General features: G+C 42.8%; 1 protein-coding gene across 1 annotated transcript in view; it reads right to left on the bottom strand.

Moving 5' to 3' along the window:
- Positions 1 to 3,491: 3,491 nt before the first annotated feature.
- The window catches only part of LOC311231136 (von Willebrand factor A domain-containing protein 1-like), a 31,194-nt gene continuing 12,286 nt past the window's right edge, over positions 3,492 to 22,399 (bottom strand). The window contains exons 2-5 of the mRNA XM_084317637.1: positions 13,327 to 13,890; positions 11,437 to 11,751; positions 8,416 to 8,691; positions 3,492 to 4,727 (exon numbers count right to left, since the gene is read on the bottom strand). Coding sequence (XP_084173763.1) covers positions 4,378 to 4,727; positions 8,416 to 8,691; positions 11,437 to 11,751; positions 13,327 to 13,890 — 1,505 coding nt within the window. The 3' untranslated portion in view covers positions 3,492 to 4,377. The remainder of the gene's footprint in view (positions 4,728 to 8,415; positions 8,692 to 11,436; positions 11,752 to 13,326; positions 13,891 to 22,399) is intronic.

Raw genomic sequence — 22,399 nt, 5'->3', positions numbered from 1 at the left:
TTCGCTGACCTTTGGGAAGTATTTTGACATGTACATGTGTACCTTGGTCGTGTAGTGTATCTTGTAGACCAGGCCCATTGCAAGTTGCTGTACTCTGTCGTCTACTCTTTTTTTAAAGCAAAAGTTTTTATTGGTGAAGCAATTTTGTACAATAACAAAGTCAGAATTATTCATTCACCCTTTTTTTTTTGTATAATCTACCCTTTTGTCGTCTACTCTAAGCCATCCTAGGTTGTCAAAGTGGGCAGGGGTGAGGTGAGTTCTAGGAGTAAGGTCAAGCAGTAGTCTGACCAGTTTGTTTTGAGATGTTTGTAATTTTGTTTTTAGCGCCTTTGAGGTGCTTTGGTACCATGAGGTGCAAGCATAGTCGTAGTACCCTTGAATGAGTGCTCCTGCCAGAGTCTTCAGGGTATTCTTGTTTACCAGTGAGGAGATCCGGTACAAGAATCGAGTTCGTTGGTTGACTTTTTTTTATTACATTGGATGCCATTTTGTCACAGGAAAGATTTGCCTCTAGGATGGAACCCAGGTAGGTAATATCTTCTTTCCTTGTGACAATATTGTCACCCACTGTAACTGAGAAGCCGTCGGTCTTGCTGAGTTTGTTATTTGAACCGAAGAGAATGGACTCTGTTTTGCCCATGTGTAATGATAGTTTGTTATCAGCGAGCCATATGCAGATTTTGCCTAGTTCTGAGCCGAGGGTTTTTTCAACCTGTAACTTGTTCTTGTCAGAGACCAGCAGGGTTGAGTCGTCCGCAAACAGGAACAAGTTGCAGTCACAAGCTGACGACATGTCATTTGCATAAATTAGGAACAGTAGCGGACCTAGTATGCTTCCTTGTGGAACACCACAGCTTACTGTGAGGGGGGGGATAGGGTACCGTTTACCTCCACCATCTGCTCTCTCCCTTCCAGGTAGGATTGCATCCAGCTCACTGATTGACAAGCTAAAAGCAATTGGTTTTGATAGTCTATCAGAATGGTGTGATTGACAGTGTCGAAGGCCTTTTGTAGGTCCAGCATGACCATGCCGCAGTATTTGTCCGCGTCCACCTCTTGTTTGATGTGGTCGTTTAAATAGAGAAGGCATGTGTCAGTGGAGTGGGATGTTCTGAAGCCAGATTGGAATTCGTAGATTAGATTTTTTTCCGCAAGGTATTTTTCGATATATAAATTATAAATTTTTTTCCATGACTTTCGAGATGGAGGTAAGGATAGAAACAGGGCGGTAGTTGCCTGGGTCTAATTTACTGCCTTTTTTGTGCAGGGGTGTTACTCTCGCAATTTTGAAGTCCTTGGGGACGTGTCCCCAGAATTACCTGATTGTTTGGACATACTTAAGCCCAGTTCAGGAAGACTTTTACAGGCAGTTTATTTCATTGGACCACATCAAAGAGCTGCTGATGACCACCGGGTCACCTCTCACAGAACTGACCCCTTGAAGAAACTGTGTGACCACCCAAGGCTCTTGTCTGAGACTACCATTACTCACTAAGGCCTTGGCAAAATGGCAAACCTCCAGGATAGTGAGAATGAGCCTGCTAAAAATAGTATTGTCAACGTACCTGATATCAGAGTCTGGGAAGCTTGTATTTCTCATTGCACTTCTCGAAAGGCTCAGGGAAGAGCCTTGTTTTTGCACATTTCAGGAAGGTCCTTGACATACTTGAGCATGTCGTGAACAGAGGTTTCAAGACTATAAGGCTTGACGGCACAATAACTCAACTGGCTGGGAGGGAGAAGCATATCTCTTCCTTCCAGACGAACAAGCAGTATTCAGTCTTCCTCCTGACTACTCAAGTAGGTGGGGTTGTCATCACAGTCACACTGACCGCAGCAAACAGAGTTGTGATTTTCGATCCTAGCTGGAATGCAAAATGTTGTCATATACAGACTGATCATTTGTGGGACAGTGGAGAAAATATACAGATGGTAGGTGTTCAAAGACTCCCTGATTAGGCAGACCACTGGAGACAAAAATAATCCATTCCGGTAAGCAAGCAAGAGCTAAGTGAGCTCTTCACAGTACAGGACACACGGTTCTAGTCTACACAGCTGCAGCTTCAGTCACAGCACTCAGATGCAGACGAACTGATCCTGAACTAGATGAACACATCGCCTACCTTCACTCCATGGAAATGTTTGGGATCTCCGATCATGACCTGATGTTCTCGATAGATGTAAACAACCATGAAGACGGCCCAGAAGATCAGCAATTACACCAATACATTGGAGCAAAGGGCTCAGAATCAGAAAGCTCAAGAGCTGATGAGGATGGAGTCTGAGTTACACATGCATCCAGCACAGAGTGATGTTGAGGCAGCTGGTGCCTCTGTTCAAGAGGTGATGGAAATACCACAAAATTCAGAGCTTGACTCCTTCAACAGGAGCTTCAATTTGCTGCTGGAGGACAGTGACATGTTCCAAGATGAGATAGTCTCAGAACAGGAAACCCATGGAGAGTTATTATTGAAGCTAGAGATGGAAGGCAGTTTCAATGTAGATGAAGCACTCTCTGTGAAACGTGTTGAAGAATGTGTGTATGGTGCCAATACCTCCTGTGTCACTGAACAGGACTGCTCTGGGCATGACTTGTTTATCACAACAAAAAAGAAGAGAGCAGCAGTGATCTACCATAGTGGGTCCCTTCCATCCAAAGCCAGGGAACTCCTCCATGGCCTCCAGATGTTCCCTTGTGATGTCCATGATTGAAAACCTTGGTGAAGACATAGGAAGATAACATTTTGGAGGGCATGGAAAATATAAATTCAGAGGACATGAAAGAGGGTGTTTCAGAGGACATGGGCAATGAGGTCTCAGAGGACATGAAAGATGTTTCTTCATGTTTTTCTTGGAGGAAGAGGAGCCCAGTGGAGAAATGCTCAACACAGGATGAAGAGAGCATGTACAACTCAAATTATTTTGTGCTTGCTGCCTCTGAATTGGAATCTACTTAAAAGAATATCCTTGTTAGTGTCTTATCCTTGCATTAGCACTCCAAAATGGGTTCTAATAGCCATATGTTTGCCCATAATGTTTGCCCATAAAAGTTTTCTGTGTGCTGTTAGACTCCTCAAATTCCTTTCCCATATGAATCCCACCCTCCTGGCAACTTAACCATCAAAGCTTCTTTTAAAAGAACCAGAGGTCGCTTTGATCTCAGTTCTTTGTTCTCTGACGTAGCCGGTGGCAGAGTTATATCATAAGCCGAATCTCATTCTTTGTTTTCAGATACAATTTAACTTTTTGTTTGAAAAACATATTTCCAGTACATTCAGTGTAAAGAAAAAGTATGCAGTGGTAATGGCTTGTAAATTATCAACACATTGCGAGACAAACTGTATACAACTGGCAACTTGTGATAAATATCCACTAGATGGCCCTATGAACAAGCAAGCTCAGACAGAGTTGACAGCTGAATCTCGTCTGACCTTTAATTTATCAGGTGTTCCAAGCAAATCCACTTATTCTTGTTTTTTTGTGTGTATCGTTAATGTCATAACATGTCTAGTAGCCTACATTTAATCAACTCCCTTTCCACCACAGTCATTATTATGAATACCAGAGAAGACACATTGTCCATTTCTGGTAAGTAGCTACCTGTTCCCTTTGGTTTCAAACAGAATTACTTTTATTTTCATTATCATTATCACTTAATTTCATTATTACAGGCGTAAGTACATCGATTTTTTATCTTCTTTAAAAAAAGAACCATATATTTAACCAGGTAATTCTTGTTGATATACTCTTTTTTACAAAGGAGACCTGGGCAAGAAGACAGTAGCATGTAGTTACAGACAAATGCCTCTTCGTACTACTGTATAAAACATTGAAAATGCATTCACAAAACATATTCACAATCATTCCTATAATACAAGCTCTATGCAGAAGCTGACCTGGCTAGCTCTTGATGTTGTGGTTTTTGATTCAGCATCAGCTTTACATCAATCCAACCAAACGAGAACATGATTTACAGTCATCATTTCAGTGCGTTTCAAGCACTGCATCACCTCTCCTCATGCACTGGTAGCCTTGGAGCATGGCAGAAAACACAAGTGGCTTGATGAAATGACAGGGTTATTTACATTTTACATAAAGGGTTCTGTCTTTAATGTGTTGCCAAGGTAGCATTAAAGCACTTAAAATGGCAAATTTCACCAGTTTCTTCACGTCAGCTTCCTGCTTGTCTTATTATTGATAGCCCCAGAGCACTGAACCTATCAAAGACAGAGAAGAGGGTGGAGGTTCAATTATCTGTGTTGGTACATGTTCGCTTAGGACTAACACCAAACCCATTATGAATAAATAAATTGTGTGTTGCAACAATTTAATCATAAAATAATCAAAAGCAAATGTTCCACTTGACCAACCCATCTACCTCCCTGCAGTACAGCATATTCCTTCTCCACGGCCAGAGCTGTAGACGGGGGATACACACACTCGACTGCTGGGGGCAAGGTGTGTGAGACGCATGGATGGAGAACCAGGGGGCAGGTACATGGTAGAGGGCTGGGAGGGAGAGGGGCTCTGGGAGTTTTCCCCCTCCCAGCTGAGCCAGTAGCCCTTCAGGCCCTCCTCAGGGCCCCGCCAGTCCACCTGCACCCCACCTCGCTCCACTGAGGTCAGCCTGAGGTCCATCAGGCCTGGGAGCACTGCCACAGGGACTAGACCGCTCACAGGTGATGTATTGACGGCTGCTCCTGCCACTCCAGTATCTCCTGCAACTATAAGAAGATGAATGGACTATTAAGGATTTATTAATGTAATTTTGAGTCTAAATAAAGATTGAATGAATGAATGAATAGATCACTCCTAGCTTCATCTGTGGCTCATGCAGGCTGTGGCCATCTAATATACATTTCTCTCTCTGATAATAATTTAGAATTTTGAATCTGCAGTTATAATCACTGGCCAAAAATAGCTTAGCATTGCAGATCAGGTCACCAGCGTCAGTGCATTGTCTGCAACATCTGGTAGTTTAGTGTTAGAAATCTGGCATTTAAAAATTGGAACGTTAAAGTGGCAATCCTTAATCCTTGTTTATTTTGGCGACATCTATTGGTGATAAGTGGTCATTGTTGTAGTTTTGCATTGTATTGATTTGCTTTCCATCTTGAAAATTCATGCTACTACTGAGTTAATCTTCTATTCATTCCAAACTAACTGCTGGTGATGTAAAACACATCACCTCCTGTGTGCCAGATGATTTCCCCCGGGAATGTCCTGCCAGACACCAGTGTTTATAACAGCCAAGAACAGCAAAAAAAACATTCATGAACAGGTTATAGGTAGAATCACTATTGTGTTAGTTGGCGATAGAGAGTGGGAAAATAGAAATTTATTTATATTATTACTTTAACAAAACATAGAATCCTTTGGCGAAACACAATTTCCCCATTAACCCCACATGCAGTATCAAGGACAAAATTACTGGTAAACGAGAAAGGAAAACACTATTATTTTCACCATAGGCGAGAGGGGGAAAAAGGAACTTTGTCAAAATGACAAAACAAGTGAGGGGTCAATTTTCCGAATTGAGCAGATCAATTACATCAAACATCAATGTACCTTTATCTCTTCCAGATGCTCCGCTCTGAGTCTATACAGAGTTGTACCTGTACCTATGGGATTTTCTTGTACCTTGTACCATTCATCAAGAGTTGATATGTTTAAAATAATCAGTGTTCTCTAAGAGAAAACGTTGGGACACACAGATCTGGTTTTGAATGTATTTGAAATGTGTTGAAAAAGTTAAAAAATTAAGTAATTTTTTTTAAAACAGAAAACTGTGACAGTGTACTCAGGAACCAACCTCTTCAAGGTCAACAACTTAAATAAACAGAACAAAATTTTATACTGTTGGAAATTGAATTTAGGGGAAGGAAAAAAGAGCTGAAACACACACAAAATACACACATGCACACACATAAACAAACACCATGTACAACTAGAAAGGTGTGTTCAGTAGAGCAGGGGTTCCCAAAGTTTTCAGGCCGCGACCCCCGAAATAACGGTGTCAGAGAGCCGCGACCCCCACTATTATAGGAGGTAAAAAAAAGATTTTCTTTATTTTAATTTTTATGGAAATGTATGGTTGAAACATGCAAACGTTCAAACGCACACACACTAATAAGCATTGGAGGCTTTTAACCAGGGCCGGACTGGGGAAATCATTCAGGCCAGGAAATATAGTGCGAAATATAGCCCCAGTCAGGCCACTTTTTAAGCGGGTCTGGGGGTCCCCCACCAGGAAATGTTGTGTTACAAAGACTTTATTTCCTGCATTCTGGTGTAGGATTTTTTTTATTTGTACCCTTTAAATGCCAGTGTTTGTGATGGCATCACAAATTATTGTTAAAAAACAGGCTAGCATATGTATGATTAGCAACAACACTGATTTTTATGGATTTTCAGTTTTTTTGTAACGTCAGATTGAAAAAAAATATACTCACTCTTACCATAAGGGACTAAATTGTCCTCTTCAAAAACGGCATACAAATATTACTATATGTTGAAATACCACTTTTTCTTTCATAAATCTTTTATTCAACTTCAGCCCTGATCATAACACCACATATTCATTTTATAATTCTAACCCTTTAAATGCCAGTGTGTGTGATGGCATATATTTGCAATATATCAAATGCAAAGTAGATTTTTCTGGGGGGGGATTATTACAGGCTAGCATGTGTCAATGATTAGCAACAACACTGATTTTGATGGATTTTTTGTTTTTTGTAAGGGTCCCGCCTCCACCAATCACATGCGGCTCCCTTTGTGTGTGTGTGTGAGCAAGAGAGAGAGAGATAGTTCTCCAACTTGTGTGAGTTGCAGTGATCTCTTGGTTGTTCCCCACCTAGGTTATCTAACTATTGCGCCGCTGCAACTAGAAACACTGGCCTGGCCTGCTTCTAAGTTCAGTGGCCTGACTGCATTAATAAATAAAAAAATATATATATATTTTTGTATCTTTTATTATTATTATTATTTTTTAAATCATCTGGCGACCCCCCCACGGCGGCTCGCAACCCCTAGAGGAACCACTGCAGTAGAGCATAAATCTCCTCCAGGGGGCAGCCACGCATTTATTTTCTAGGAGCCTTACGTTACATGTTAGGTGGGGCTTAAGTATAGGGGACGGGGCAAACCTAGACCAATGAAAGCATATCTCCCCGCAGTATTCCTATTACACTAGCACACTATTACACCAGCACACTATTACACTGACACCATTATACTACTACACAATCACACACTATTACACACTTACAATATCATTACAATATCTGAAATGAAAAAAAGAAGAAAAAAAAGGAATAAAATATCCACTAACCTTCTTACGGTCTTATACTATCATGCACTCTTCCTACTATACTAATATGTCTTTACTACTATGCACTAAACACTGCAGCACCCAAGTTTCAGCACTGTTTGATGAACATTGTTACTCATTCAGAACTTGTAAGTCACTTTGGATAAAAGCGTCAGCTAAATGACTAAATGTAAATGTGAATGTAGTACACTACTACACACTATTACACTAGCACACTATTTGCAAGGGTTGGACACATTTTTTTTTAAAGTGAAAATGGTGGGAAATCCAATATGGCAGACTTTATGGGCCATTGAGGAGGCACATTTTAAGAGTGAGGATTGATATATGTCTGTAACAAGTTTAATGTAAATTGGACTTTGGACTGGCGGAAGAGGTATGACCTTTCAAAGTTAAAAATGTTGACCATTAAAGAAGACGTGTCCGGCCCATAGGGACATTAATGTGTGTTGTCGGGCCTTACAAATACATTTGATTTGATTTATGATGCGTTATTTCCTCGCGTCTAATTCATCCGGTTTCCACCGGGATGCGCAGAGATATTTATCAACTCATATTTAGCTAATAACACTTAAAATCATTGGTAAACAAACGTAGTGCTGAAAATATACACTTTGACTGCCGTTTTGATAGGGTTAGGGTCTTTACTCTTGGCTACATTAGAAAAATAAAATAAAATACAACATTAATTAATATGGACTGTATTGATCTATTTATGACATGATATTGATGTGATATTGTTTTTTCTCCCTAAATGTTTACTGTTTACTGTGAGCGATTCTTAGTGCCAAATTTCCCTCGGGATGAATAAAGTATTTCTATTCTATTCTATTCTATTAAATCCGGCCCGTACCGGGCCCGTTGGGCTTAATGGGTTAATTATAGCGCCCCCATCAGCCCCCTACACTTAATATTCCAGGAGTCACGTCCTTGGCCTGCTGTCAGCCTACATGGCAAGTTAGCCACCACAGCCCCGTTAGCCACCACAGCCCTATAGTTGGTGAGATTGGCTCTGGAGAGACAGACACACACGCCACTAATTCCATCATCTCTCCCCAGGCATTCACGTGTAACCATACCCTCCTGAGTGCATGCTTTGACAGACATGGCCCTCTCTATGCCGGACGTGTGCAGAGCGCTGACTGTGACCAGGTACTGGGTAGCTGGCTCCAGGCCTGTGAGCAGGGTCGAGTTCTGATGGCCATGTAGCGTCACAGTCTGAACGTGTCCTCTGGGGAAGGCTCCGTACTCCACCCTGTACTCCCGGACCCGGTCAGGCTGCTGGGGACCCCAGCTCACACGGACCTGGTGAGGGCCGGAGTCTGACACCAACACCACTGCTGGACTCAGCACCTCTGAAGAGACAGGAGGTAGAGACTGGACTGAGTGATGGTTCTATCCGGACTGCGGCCCATTTTTGGTAAATTATCGAGAAATTAATCATAATGTTGAGTCTTTAACAGGGCGTAGCTTATCCAGCTTCAACTGCGCTGGCTCGGAGCTGAGGCCCCCAGACCAATCGCATACGTTATTTAAATTACTTCACGCAACTCAGCCAATCTAAGTGATCGTTTACAGTGTGCAGAAGAGAAATAGATAGTTGGAGAGAGAAGGTGAGATAAACTAAAGTTGGAGAGAGAAAGCAAGAGAAAATAAAGTTGGAGAGAGAAAGCAAGAGAAACTAAAGTAGGAGAGAGAAAGCAAGAGAAACTAAAGTAGGAGAGAGAAAGCAAGATAAACCAAAGTAGGAGAGAGAAAGCAAGATAAACTAAAGTTGGAGATGTGAGAGATGAGATCAGAAGACACAGAATATCGAGCGTTCATGGATGAATGGACAAACCAATATATCTTTATTCCTCCTGCAGTGAGTGCCAAAAGTCTGCCTCATATATACTGAAAGTGTGGCAATTATGAAAAGCGGCAACGTGAAGCAGCATTATGAAACAAAGCACATGTCTTAAGAGCAATTATGGCATGCAAATTTCTTGATTCTGATTGACTGAAACACTGCTTTCAGACGTTGTTATTTCTCATAACACACTCCACGTGATCCCAGAACCCGCCCACAACCGAATAACTTTTCTTCCGAATCACTCTGCCGTTCGTGTTTTTATGAATGAAACCAAGATGGCGGACAATAATCTTTATGAATGGATGTATTGATATCGTCATAACGACTCATTCAAAAACGATAAAGTCACGTGGAATGTGTTAGTTGCTTACACAATGTTGGATTATGTAATTGGTTGGTCATGACTCATTGTGAAACAAAATATAAATCGCGGGAAGTGTGTTGTTAGATGGCATTCGTTGTAGATAAAATTTTCAATCAATCAATCAATCAAATAACAACCGCTAACTTCACTGTTAGCTGGCATGCTTTGTAGCAACCTATGTATAGATGTAGCACTGTCTATCTGTATGTCATATATGTTATGATGCATTGAAAATGGGGGACCCTGATGTAAACAAGACGAAAGTCTTTCTCTGGTCTGCATCCCCTTAACAATTGTGTGTATTGAGCTGTACTGTATTGTACTCATTCTGCAATCTGTTAATACAATTTTCAATCAATCAATCAATCAAATAACAACCGGTAACTTCACTGTTGGATGGCATGCTTTGTAGCAACCTGCCTCTGCAAAAGGACACTGTCGCACTAAGCGATTTCACTGGATGTCCCGGACACAATGGAAGTATGGATATATTCGTAACGAATAATTTTAAAAAGATACCGTTAACTGGAATATGTTAGTTGTTTACACAATGTTGGATTATGTAATTGGTTTGTCATGACCCATTGTCAAAACAATAATACATTACGGGATTTATATGAAGTTTGTTGTTAGATGGCATGCTTTGAAGCACCGCACCTGCTTCTAGACACGGAGGCAACTTTTTTTTCTTTTTGTTTTGGACCTACTTTTTCTGCAGATGGTTTTGTGAATAAATCTCCATTATGCTTCAATTACTGTGTGTTTATTGTATAGCAATAAGGTTGGATGAATTGGGCCATTGTATAAAAGACATTACATCACTTGAAGTCGTGTGTTATACGAATTAGATCATGCCTAGGGGGGTCTAACAACCACCCGTAGGCATGATCTAATTCGTATAACACACTCCTGCGCATGATGTAATGCTTAAACGATACCCACAGGAGTCAAGAGATGAGGACTCAGAGCCCAGTGTGATCAATCCACCACAATCCTTTCCCATACATTCACAGCCAAGCAACGTGCAAACAAATGTTCACGTAGCATGAATTCTGGGTCAACATAAGCACTTTTTAAAAAAGAGGCAGTTTTTAAAAGTGATTTTAGTCAGAAAATGCAGTCTACTTCACTCTCTTACCTCTAACATTACACTAATGCTCTACAGTAATGCACTATACCACTACATCCAACAAGAAACTCAAATTAACTAAAAGGAACTTTTTTTTAACATCAAATACAATTATTGGACTTTGTCTTTTAATAAGCAAACTTGAGACACACGCTCACGCGAGTGTGCACTCACGACAGACCAGGGTGATGTCCGCAGAAGGTAGTTGCATGGATCAGGTTCTGTGTTCAGCGTGTTGGTGGGCAGTGCACTGTGAATATACTGACAGCTACCCTCCAACTCGCTGAGTTAACTTACAGTACATGTAGCTCATGTCCTCCCATCAGGATCTGGAAGGACAACCAGCTACCCTCTGGCAGTTGTTCAGCTGTTATTAACACTTAGTACATTTTCCCCACCTAGTTAGAATTTACATTCATCAATCACACCCTTAGGGAAGATCAATATACTACAACAAAATGGGCCACGGTGGTTAAAATAAAAATCGAAAACCCAGTATTTGGGGTTAAGTTAAGTACTATTTGGCCACATGCTTCAAGTGGCCAATTGTACAAGGTCATATTCTGTCATTAAAGATAACTATAGCAACTAACCAGACAGCTAATCAGGGCGCTGCAGAACCAGACACACAGGGTTGGACTTCCTCCCAGTGGAAGTTGTGCATGTGCAACTCCCATTTCAACTAGATGAAGTAATCAGGGTGGATTTTACATGGTGTCTATCATTTGTGTACCCGCTATGCTCCCCTCTCTCACCAGGCAGAGTGGTGAAGGTGACGGACAGGGTGTTGTGGAAGTGCTGATTGGACTCGGGGGTGAGTGTGGCTGTGTAGGTGGTGTCAGGCTGCAGGTTGCTCAGTTCCTCCCGGCTGGTGTCCCCCGGCAGGACGCGTCTGTGGTACTGCCCGCTGCTACAGCCTGTACCAGGGGGGGGCTCTCCCTCTGTCCTCCACACACAGTTATAGCTGAGTTCGTAGTATCCAGTCTCTGCAGTCAGGACAGGACACCACTGCAGCACTGCACTGTGGGAGGAGAGACGCACCACGCGCAGCCGCTCCGTGCGGATGAGTTCTGTGGACCAAACAGAAGTGGAGAACACAGAGTGAGACAGAGGCACACAGAGATATGAACGCACACAGATAACAAGAGACAGACACAAGAGAGAATGATCACACGTCTCATTCCGTTATCAGCAATAACAAGCTGGTGTCTAAAGATACTTCACTTTGACGACTCTGTCAGCCACCTGCTGATTTGTTCCTCCCCACCTAGCGTGATGTCAGTGGGGTTTCTAGTACTGTGCTAAATTCAATTGGTGCAACCAACAGTTGTTTTTCCTCTAAAGATCAGCTCAGCCACATGGCAGATTGTTCCTTCTCACCTCTCGCATGGTGTTGGCAGGGTTCTTACTGCGCTGAATTCAATCTGTGCAACCAACACACTAAAGATCAGCACCACTCTGTCTATAATACAACCAACAGCTGTTTTTTCTCTAAGGATCAACACAAAGCTGTATTTAACCCTTTTGCTGCCACACTACCAAATAGTTAACCCTTTCACTGCGACAACACAGAAGGTTAACCCTTTCACTGCCACGTGACAAAGGGTTAACCCTTTCACTACCACACTACAGAAGGTTCCAACAGTTGTTTCCTCTAAAGATCAGCACAACAACTCTATAATAAAAGCAGGCACACATGCACATGTGGCTAACTAGCAGGAGCTGCAGGGATCCAGTATTAAGAACAGCATTGTGCTAGGCAGCTGGGTGGTGTAGCGGAGATTGCGCTCGTCACCAATGCAAGAGACTCCGGTATCGAATCCCAGTCTCAGCATTGCCTTCGGCTTGGGCCGGCCGTCGTACTGGCTCATTTGGCAGAGTCAGCGGGTGGAAGTCGATGGGTGGGGATTGGACGTTGTGGACAGGTCGGTTGGGAGACGCCTGCACAGCAGAGACAGGAAGTGGCGAGGGTAGCGTGAGCCTCCCATGCGTTACACCTCGCCAATGAGAGTCCGCGCTGGCAGGCGAAAAAAGATGTGACAGGCTGCCTCCTCGTGTACCGGAAGGAACACGTGATGCAAGGCTTCTATCCTCTCTACAACCGACCAGTGGGGGGCATAGTCGAGCAACGTTCAAGACAGGGGAGGGGAGAATTGGATACACAAAATTGGGATGGGAGAAAAAAAAATTAAATAAGGAGAAAAAGTGGATAAAAAAAATAACAACATTGTGCTGAGAAAGGAGTAAAGGACTCTACATCATTGGTAAGTAGGGAACATGGCTAGGGGTCCAAAATAATCTTTTAAAATCCTTTAAATAAATGAATTCTCACATATCACTGCTGTGCTGTTTCATGTTTTTACTTGAATTGAACATTTACATGGTTCTCCGTGTTGTATTTCATGACCCAAAGGACCTTGAAACACATTCCAAAAACCAATGTAGAACTTCATAAATACATGGCTGTCAATCCAAAATATTTTGTTTTTAATTCCTGAAAAGTTGACCATTATGGAGATACAAGGTTTTCACCCGACAGAAGCGATATGTACTGTATCTGGCAATACAAGCATGCAGGCAGGCAGGCAGGCAGGCAGGCAGGCAGGCAGGCAGGCAGGCAGGCAGGCAGGCAGGCAGACACACACCAATGATGGCCTCCCTCAGGTCCTCTAAGATGATGTCAATGTCATCTATGTCCACAAAGTAGAGGTGAGACTCGATGGGCGGAGTCACAGCACGCCGCAGCACCTGGTAGTTCCCATGCCCCGTAGAGACAGCCAACACAGCCACACCCTGCTGCCGCAGCTCAGCCATTGGCTCATCCACGTCTCCGGGCTGCACTCCGTCAGTCAACCACAGGAGCACCTTAGGGAGTTCGACGTCTCTCTCCGGTCCAGCTTCCGTCTCCGCTCTGGTTAGCAGCTGCCGGGCCATCTTGAGGGCAGCCTCTGTGTTGGTGTCTCCCTTGAGTTGCCTGGACCCGAGCAGAGCCCCCCGCAGGTCTGCTTGATTGCTGTGGGCCTCCAGGCCAAACTCCAAGCGAGGCCAGGTGCCCACCTGCAGCAGTCCCACCCGGACCCGGCCAGACCCCAGGGAAAATGGGCGGAGCAGCTCAGTCAGGAAGCGCACCAGGCGTGAGAACTCATAGGACGACACACTTCCTGACGAGTCCAGCAGGAGGAGAATGTCCCCCTCGCAGCAGTGAAACACTGGTAGAGAAGATGGAACAGAACACAAGGGGATCTGATATTAATGAACAATGTAAGCGTTCTTGACACGCAAGTCTAATGTCATTCTTGTCTTGATAGGGTCTGATGCCTTAATATACTGTATGTAAATCTCTCCAGTGGCACTTTTATGTTTCTCTCTGAGAAGTCGCTCCTTTGTGCCGGAGTACATCCTCTGAGGAAGTGTGGCTCCTCTTCAAGTCTATCAAGTGGAACGGCACTCGGAGAGTGACACAAAAATGACACCATTGAGGTTAGCACAGAATTTGATCAAATGTGAATCTGAATACTGTATAAGTATGCAATCGATAACACTAACATCATGCTTATACCGAGTCAAAATACATGTTTTACAAAATGCTATGTTCTTTCAAAATATTTTAAATGCATCATACCATAAAACCATGTACTGTACCAAATACCATAATAACAACTAGACATGTGCCATCGGTGACCGACAGCGGGTATATTCCCAAACGACCTGAATTCTCCGTTGAGGAGTAGATGTTTTTGGTTTTATGAGAATAGCACCACCCTGAGGCAAGATGCCTCTTCACCGGCCTCCTTGTTATTGTAAGGCAAACATATTTGTCAAGTTTGGTGGAAATTGGGGTATATATAGGGGTACTGAATGTTCTCCACAAATCTGAAAATATTAGAATGAAATCTATTAAGTTATCACATTCCCAAGTAGGATATGAATGTTTGGCCTGATGGTGGCACTAGAGGGAAGGTGATAGGGTCACCAAAATAAATAGGCCTCTTCCTCTATGGGTCATGAATATACACATCAAATTAAAAAAAGATTTGAACGAAAGGTATTTGAGACTCTAATTCTAAAATCGAAAGCTTGGCCTGATGGTGGTGCTAGAGAAAAGGTCATGGGGTCACCAAAGTCAATAGGATTCATCCTCTAGGGGTCATGAATGTGCACCGCAAATTATAAAAGATTGGAAAGAAAGCTCTTCGAATGATCATATTCACAATTTTCAAAATTACATTTGGACTGATGGTGGCGCTAGAGGAAAGGTCATGGGGTCACCAATAGGGTTCATCATCTAGGGGTCATGAATGTGCACCACAAATGTGAAAAGATTATCTCGCTAACGTGGCAATGGCAGTCGGGGTAAAACCATAATATCCCTGACATTGTCATTCAGAGATAGAAGAGGCCACTGCAGTGAGAGATTTACACATAGCAGATACAAGGAGAATGAGAGGAGTGCCTGACAATGCCGAGAGAGAGAGAGAGAGAGAGAGAGAGAGAGAGAGATTCAGCTCAAGTTTTCTGCACTTTGATGAGCATTTTATATGCCTACTGATTACCAGACCCCATACCTCGTTTTCTCAGAAGCAATTGAGCTCTATTTCAATGGGGGTGGGGGGTGGATCTACATTAACTCCAGCATAAAGTATCACATCCACTTTACTACCCCATGATCCAAGCGAGAAACACTCACAGTAAGAAATGTCCCTGATTCAAGACCTGCCGGTGTGTGGGTCTGTCATAAATATAGTGAGATTTGCCACTGGGTTATGCAGTTTATCAAGCAGTAGGCATATATCTGTCACTTACAGGAGCTGTGACAGTTCATGTCATCTTTCCCCTGTGTCAGGTATAAGTGGCTAATAATGCATGCAGGATTTGTTGCAGGAAGCAACTCAATCATACTGACATACTTTGCTTTGGTGATGATAATAGGCCCTCTTCACAGCAGCCACTTTGACTTGATAGATGGGTAAACAAAGATAGATATAGAACTCTAAAAACATATATATAGAATATTCATTACTCTAAAACCATTGGCCGTTCCAAACTCCAGGATGAAGCTTAGGGGGGACCGTGCTTTTGCAGTGGCAGCCCCAAAGCTCTGTAATGAGCTGCCACTGCATGTTAGGCAGGCCCCCACTCTGCAGGTGTTTAAATCACGCCTCAAAACACACTTATTTGCTCTGGCTTTTGTTTTTTAAACAGTTTTTGAGAGATTGGCCTTTTTTTATGTGACACATTGTACTGTTTTATTATGTGCTTTTATTAAATTTTTATGTTTTATGTTTTATCCTATGTTTGTGGACTTGTACAGCACTTTGGTCAACTTTGTTGTTTTAAATGTGCTATATAAATAAAGTGGATTGGATTGGATTGATATAAACAGATACAAATTATTATATGAATTACTCTAAAACCAGAATATTCATTATTCTATAACCATAGATAATGATATAGAATATGAATTACTCTAAAACCATAGATATAGAATATAAATAATTCTAGAACCATATATATAGAATATTCATTATTCTATAACTATATATTGTGGCAGACCGGCTGGCATGGTACTGGATGTGGATGGCCGCTATGTCTCGGCCAATGTACTAGGGCATATGCTCATATTAGGGAATCCAAGGAGACTCCCGGCAGAGCAGAGTGCGTCAGCGCCAATGCAGCGCACCTGTGCCAGATGCACACGGGACAGGTAAGCGCAATCAACATCAAGCAGCATAGAAAATGGAGACAGAGAGAAAGAATCATTGGAGTAACTGAGGTGAAACCTGTACGCAATGAGAGGAAGTGAGTAAGAGAAGAGAGAGAGAGAAGAGGAGGAAGATTGTTGTCTGTGTGACCCCATGCTGTGTTTATCTGCTTTTGGAAGGAGGACCCCGCTGTGTGCCATAACCCCCGATCGTCTGAGAACCCTGACGCCTGACGTCTCTTCTCCCGGACCAGCCCCCGCCCGTATGAGAACCGACCAATATGTACCGAACCCCGCTAACGGACCAAGACGATTCTCAAGAATTACGGACTGGCTAGGTGCGGCCGGGTAGCGCAGCGGACTAAGCGTCTGTCTACCACCGCAGAGACACTGGTATCGAATCAAGCTGTCAGCAGTGCCTCCGGCTTGGCCGGTCGTCATACTGACACAATTGGCAGTGTCAGCGGGAGGGAAGCCGGTGGGTGGTATTCTGGTCGTTGTAAACAGCGACTCCTACAGGTCGGTCAGGGCGCCTGCACAGTGAGGAAGGGATCTGGGTGAGGTAGTGTGCCCTCCCACGCGTTACACTCACCCAATGAGAGTCCTCGCTGCCAGGTGAAAAGAGGCTGCTGGCTGTCTCCTATGTATCGGAGGAAGCATGTGATAGACTTCAGGGCTCCCTAGACCGGCAGGTAGGGGGCAAATGTGCGCAACAACCAGGAAGGGGAGGGAGGAATTGGCATAACGACTAAATTGGGATGGGAGGAAAATACAAGAAAAATAGGAGAAAAAGTGGATAAAAAAAAATTACGGACTGGCTGACACTCACTAACTTCTCCTTTTCCCCTAAACAGCAATAAAGCTCCCTCTCCCACACGCACATACTCCCACAACATAATTTCCCAGTTTAAGTCCCTGGCTAATATACTTATTCATACTACGTCAGTCTTTCCACATCTGTATCTTTTTGCACTTCTATTCCTCTCGGCCATCTGCTGATCCTTCAGCACAACACTGTCAAGACGTCCCTGCAACAACAGCTCCCAGCCATTCAACCTTTCTAAGGAGCCGGAGAATAAACCAGTGCTGACAAAAGGAGTGTAAATAAGAGGCAATCAAGATGAAGCCATCAGCCAGTGTCTTAAAACACACTGATAATAACTTCAAGAGATTAGAAGACAGAGGAAGGCACACCAGCCAGTGTCTTAAAACACATTATTAATAACTAGAGACATTAGAAGACGGAGAGACTTCTAAAGTTAAAGACATTGTTTCAAGAAAGTCTCTCAGCTGCTATCATACAGGACCATAGCCCTACTGTATATATTTATAAACACCATGGCAATATTTGCATACTTTACTTTAACCTTTACTAGTCTCCCCTCTCCACTACTTCTACTTCCTCCAAAGCTTTTGGCACAAACAACTTTTGGCACAGGCTCAATTCACTCCAATGAGAGATGTACAGTAGAGGTTTTGGTCGTACGCTACTATAATCAATTTACCAATTGAGGCAAATATCAACAAGTTGAACAAGTTGAAGGTGTTCTGAGGTGTTCATGGATTATCAAAGGACATACAATACTGCCCAAGAAAGACCCTGGGAATAACGTTATGAAGCAGAATGAGTCAGATGGCTCCATGGCTGTTTTCTGGGCTGTTTCGGACAAATTAACTAAATGGTATGCATGCTTTTTATTGCCATTCTCTGAGTAGTATTGATGATCAATGAGGATGATTGATGATGAGCATATCATTGTAAGCCCCACAGCTAGTGGTTTGTTTGTGCTGTGTGGTGAAATGAGTTTGGTCAATTATAAGTCCCATCATTGTGGGCATATAGTGTTTACTTGGCTCCATTGTTGTGTCAGAAGAGGCAACAATATTTTCTATCGGTGCGCTGCACATGTGCCGTTGCAACGTTGCTCGCATGTGCCCCCCACTGGCCGGTTGTAGGGAGGATAGAAGCCCATCGCATGTCCCCTCCGATATGTAGGCAGCCAGTCGCATCTTTTCACCTGCCAGCGCGGACTCTCATTTGGCGAGGAGTAACGTGTAGGAGGCTCACACTGCCCCCGCCATTTTCCTGTCTCTGCTGTGCAGGCGCCCCAACCGACCTGTAGGAGTCGCTGTTTACAACGTCCAGATTACCACCCATCGACTTCCCCCCCGCTAACTCTGCCAATTGAGTTAGTATGACGGCCGGTCCAAGCCGGAGGAAACGCCGACAGCCGGATTCGATACCGGTGTCTTGTGCGTTGGTGACGAGCGCAATGTCCGCTGCGCCACCCAGCCACCAGCAAGTATTGTTTTGTGATGATGAGCAGCAGCGTTAACTCATGGATGATTGCTGTCTGTGTGTAGTCTATGTTGTAGGATGTCATCTGATAAAATTAGATAGATTTGTTTTGTCCTGTTATTAGAAAAACAAATATACCGTGATATATACCATTACCATCCAACATTTTAAATATACCGTGATATATGCCATTACCATCCAACATTTTAAATATACCGTGATATAAATACATAAATAATATATAAATATACGCCTGCTGGAGAACACTAGTCCTTGACGACCGGCTGAACTTCTCTGCTCACATCACCTCTACAACCAGAACCTGCAGATTCTTCCTGAGCAACGTCAGAAGGATCCGCCCCTTCCTGACAAAAGAAGCCACCCAACTCCTCCTGCAATCACAATAGTCATGTCTCGCCCTGACTATTGCAGTGCTCTGCTAGCTGGTTTACCGGCTTGTGCCACCAAGGCTCTTCGATTCATCCAGAACGCAGTGGCCTGGCTTCCCATTGCCGAAAGAATCCGCTTCAAGGTTCTTGACCTGGCATACTGTGCAGCAAGGGGAACGGCTCCCTCCTACCTCCAGTCAATGGTCTCCAACTACACACCCACAAGACCGCTACGCTCTGCATCTTCTGACCGCCTGAAACCAACACCTATTTGGGCCTATAAAATGCTCATCAAATAATTTGGGCTAATTATTGAGGACACATTTGGTCCTCTATAGAAACAAACACAGATATTCTCGTCTCATAGTGGTGAGTTGATGAAATAATAATAATAAAATAAAAAAAGTCTGCATACTCCTTTAACACATTCCCTGCCACGGTTATATCCATCAATGTAGGCTCACTGCCACCACTCTAAGCCTATGGAGATTTTCACCTTCTTTGCAGGGCTATAACTTTTAAAATTGTATTGCTAAATTGACATTACTATGGCCCATTCAACATCGATTATCTATCGTTCAGGATGTAGGAACGTTATACTTTTTCATTCATAGATTCTTCCAAAAATACCTTCTAGAATATAAGTATGTTTTTATCGTTTTCTGCAGTAATTCATAGAACGTGAGTTATAGGCATAAACGCATATATAGATTATCAACAGCCGTTTATTCCCGATACACGCTATATTAAAAAATTCAACTGTATATGATCCTATACGTTATGATTCATCATGCACGGATGAAAGGGGGGGGGGTCGTTTATAATTCCGTGATCGTCAGTAAATGCTTTATGTAGTATGGGTGATATATTGATCAGATCGGTTTGCAGTGAAAAGAATAAACAATCAAGCTGAAAGTAACGTTACTGTCCTCTTACCGTTCGCCGATGAGACTGGAGGAAAAAGATCCCACTTATTTGACGTTGATCTACTAGATCCATTTCCGGTTTGTATGGCGCAATAAACGCCCAAATCATATCGATTATTGAGTTATGGCAGCGATCCATATGCACGCCAGTGTTTGTCTGTAGTCCCGCAACGATATGTGACTGCCGGACGGATTTCCCAGATGCACCGATTGTAACTCGCCTGATCATCCACCAGGCGGCGGTATTGAGGCGTTGCACTATTGTGCAGGGTCCCACTGTATCACCAGAGGCTGGGTGGCGGAATTATGAATGCCAAGGCGAAAAAATTAAATATGATCTCAATATCGCTGTACAGCGTGGTTTGGCAGAATTTGCATGGCCGGCAAACACGCTGTACAACGGGATTGCCGGTGGATGTGTTAAGGATGACATCATAAATAAGAGAGCAACAAGAAAACGGGGGAGAAAGGCATTATACCCTGATGTTATTTTGGGGTTAAACTTACACCATTTCACTTTCATTGGAATTCCTGGCTAGGGGGCGCAACTTTTAACTTTTTCTTAATTTAACAGCCTCTTGGCTGGTGGTTAGTGTATTTTCCCCAATTTGCCTTGCATACAATGTGGCTGAATCAATGAACAAAGCAACATCATGGAAAATACCCAGGATAATACCCCCAAATATACCAGGCACTCTCTCATATGCTGCTCTGATCCTCTGACCCCTTTAGTGTCAGATAAGAACTAATAGATTCTTTCAATTGATCATATTCACACGGCTGCCATTTTTATCTTATGTCACACTCAGGTTGGGATTCCGATGAAAAGAAATATAAACCATAAACCACAGGCAGAGAAAGAGAGGGAAGCTAGTAGGCTATAGGATACAATATAAACGACAGGCAGAGAAAGAGAGGGAAGCTAGTAGGCTATAGGATACAATATATATGACAGGCAGAGAAAGAGAGGGAAGCTAGTAGGCTATAGGATACAATATAAATGACAGGCAGAGAAAGAGAGGGAAGCTAGTAGGCTATATGATACAATATAAATGACAGGCAGAGAAAGAGAGGGAAGCTAGTAGGCTATAGGATACAATATAAACGACAGGCAGAGAAAGAGAGAAGAGGTGGGACTAGTGTTGATGATGGAGATGTGGAGGAATGCAGTTCTGTTCCCTCTTTGCATTCCACAGAATAATGGTGTACAGAGTGTGTGTGTGAGAGAGAGAGAGAGAGAGAGAGAGAGAGAGAGAGAGATTTGATTATGTTATTTTGGTTTTAAATGCACAATCCTCAGTCCAAAACATAATCATGGGAGTAAATGTATTTTCTTTTCAGAAAGCCAATGGTAGATAACAAATACATTTCTTCTAATTAGTTGGGGCGATCCTTTGCCTACAATGAGTCGACCATATCCAAAACCTTCCAAAAAAGTATTTGCCAAAGTCAACACTAACTATATAGGCCTTGGATGTGTCCCAAACTTCCAAGCACTCCTCCTTTCCTCCTCCACTACTCCCTCCTTTCCTCTGTGACCCAGAAACTGATTGGCAGACCACAATAGTGGAGGAGATAAGAGAACTTGCTTAATGCATCCCTGACGTCTTCTGAACTGTAACTGTGCATTACATGTCCATATAGCATTACACTAACTGTACATTACACTATGTACATACAGCTTACATTACCTGTACATTACACTATGTTCATACAGCTTACATTAACTGTACATTACACTATGTCCTCACAGCTTACATTAACTGTACATTACACTATGTTCATACAGCTTACATTAACTGTACATTACACTATGTCCTTACAGCTTACATTAACTGTACATTACACTATGTTCATACAGCTTACATTAACTGTACATTACACTATGTTCATACAGCTTACATTAACTGTACATTACACTATGTCCTTACAGCTTACATTAACTGTACATTACACTATGTTCATACAGCTTACATTAACTGTACATTACACTATGTCCATACAGCTTACATTAACTGTGCATTACACTCACTATGGCCATACAACTTACATTACCTGTACATTACACTATATCCATACAGCTTACATTACCTGTACATTACACTATGTCCATACAGCTTAGATGAACTGTGCATTACACTCACTATGTTCATACAGCTTACATTAACTGTGCGTGGTGGCTATCTCGCTGAACTGCTGATGCACTGATACTACCAGCCCTATCTTTCTTTTTTGCCTTTGATAATGGCCATCAATAATATAATTTTTATATCATCAATCCTTGATGAGCAGGTCAGAAAAGTGAAGAGTTGTAACCAGAAAGCATTCACGTGATTTTAGTTGTTCCCGCATTCAGAGCAAGAGAGAGAGAGAGAGAGAGAGAGAGAGAGAGAGAGAGGGGGG

This window comes from Notolepis coatsorum (assembly GCF_963971535.1).
Source record: "Notolepis coatsorum genome assembly, chromosome: 6".
NCBI classification, from domain to species: Eukaryota; Metazoa; Chordata; class Actinopteri; order Aulopiformes; family Paralepididae; genus Notolepis; species Notolepis coatsorum.
The sequence above is the reverse complement of the archived record's forward strand: the minus strand, read 5'-3'. Positions and strand labels throughout refer to the sequence as shown.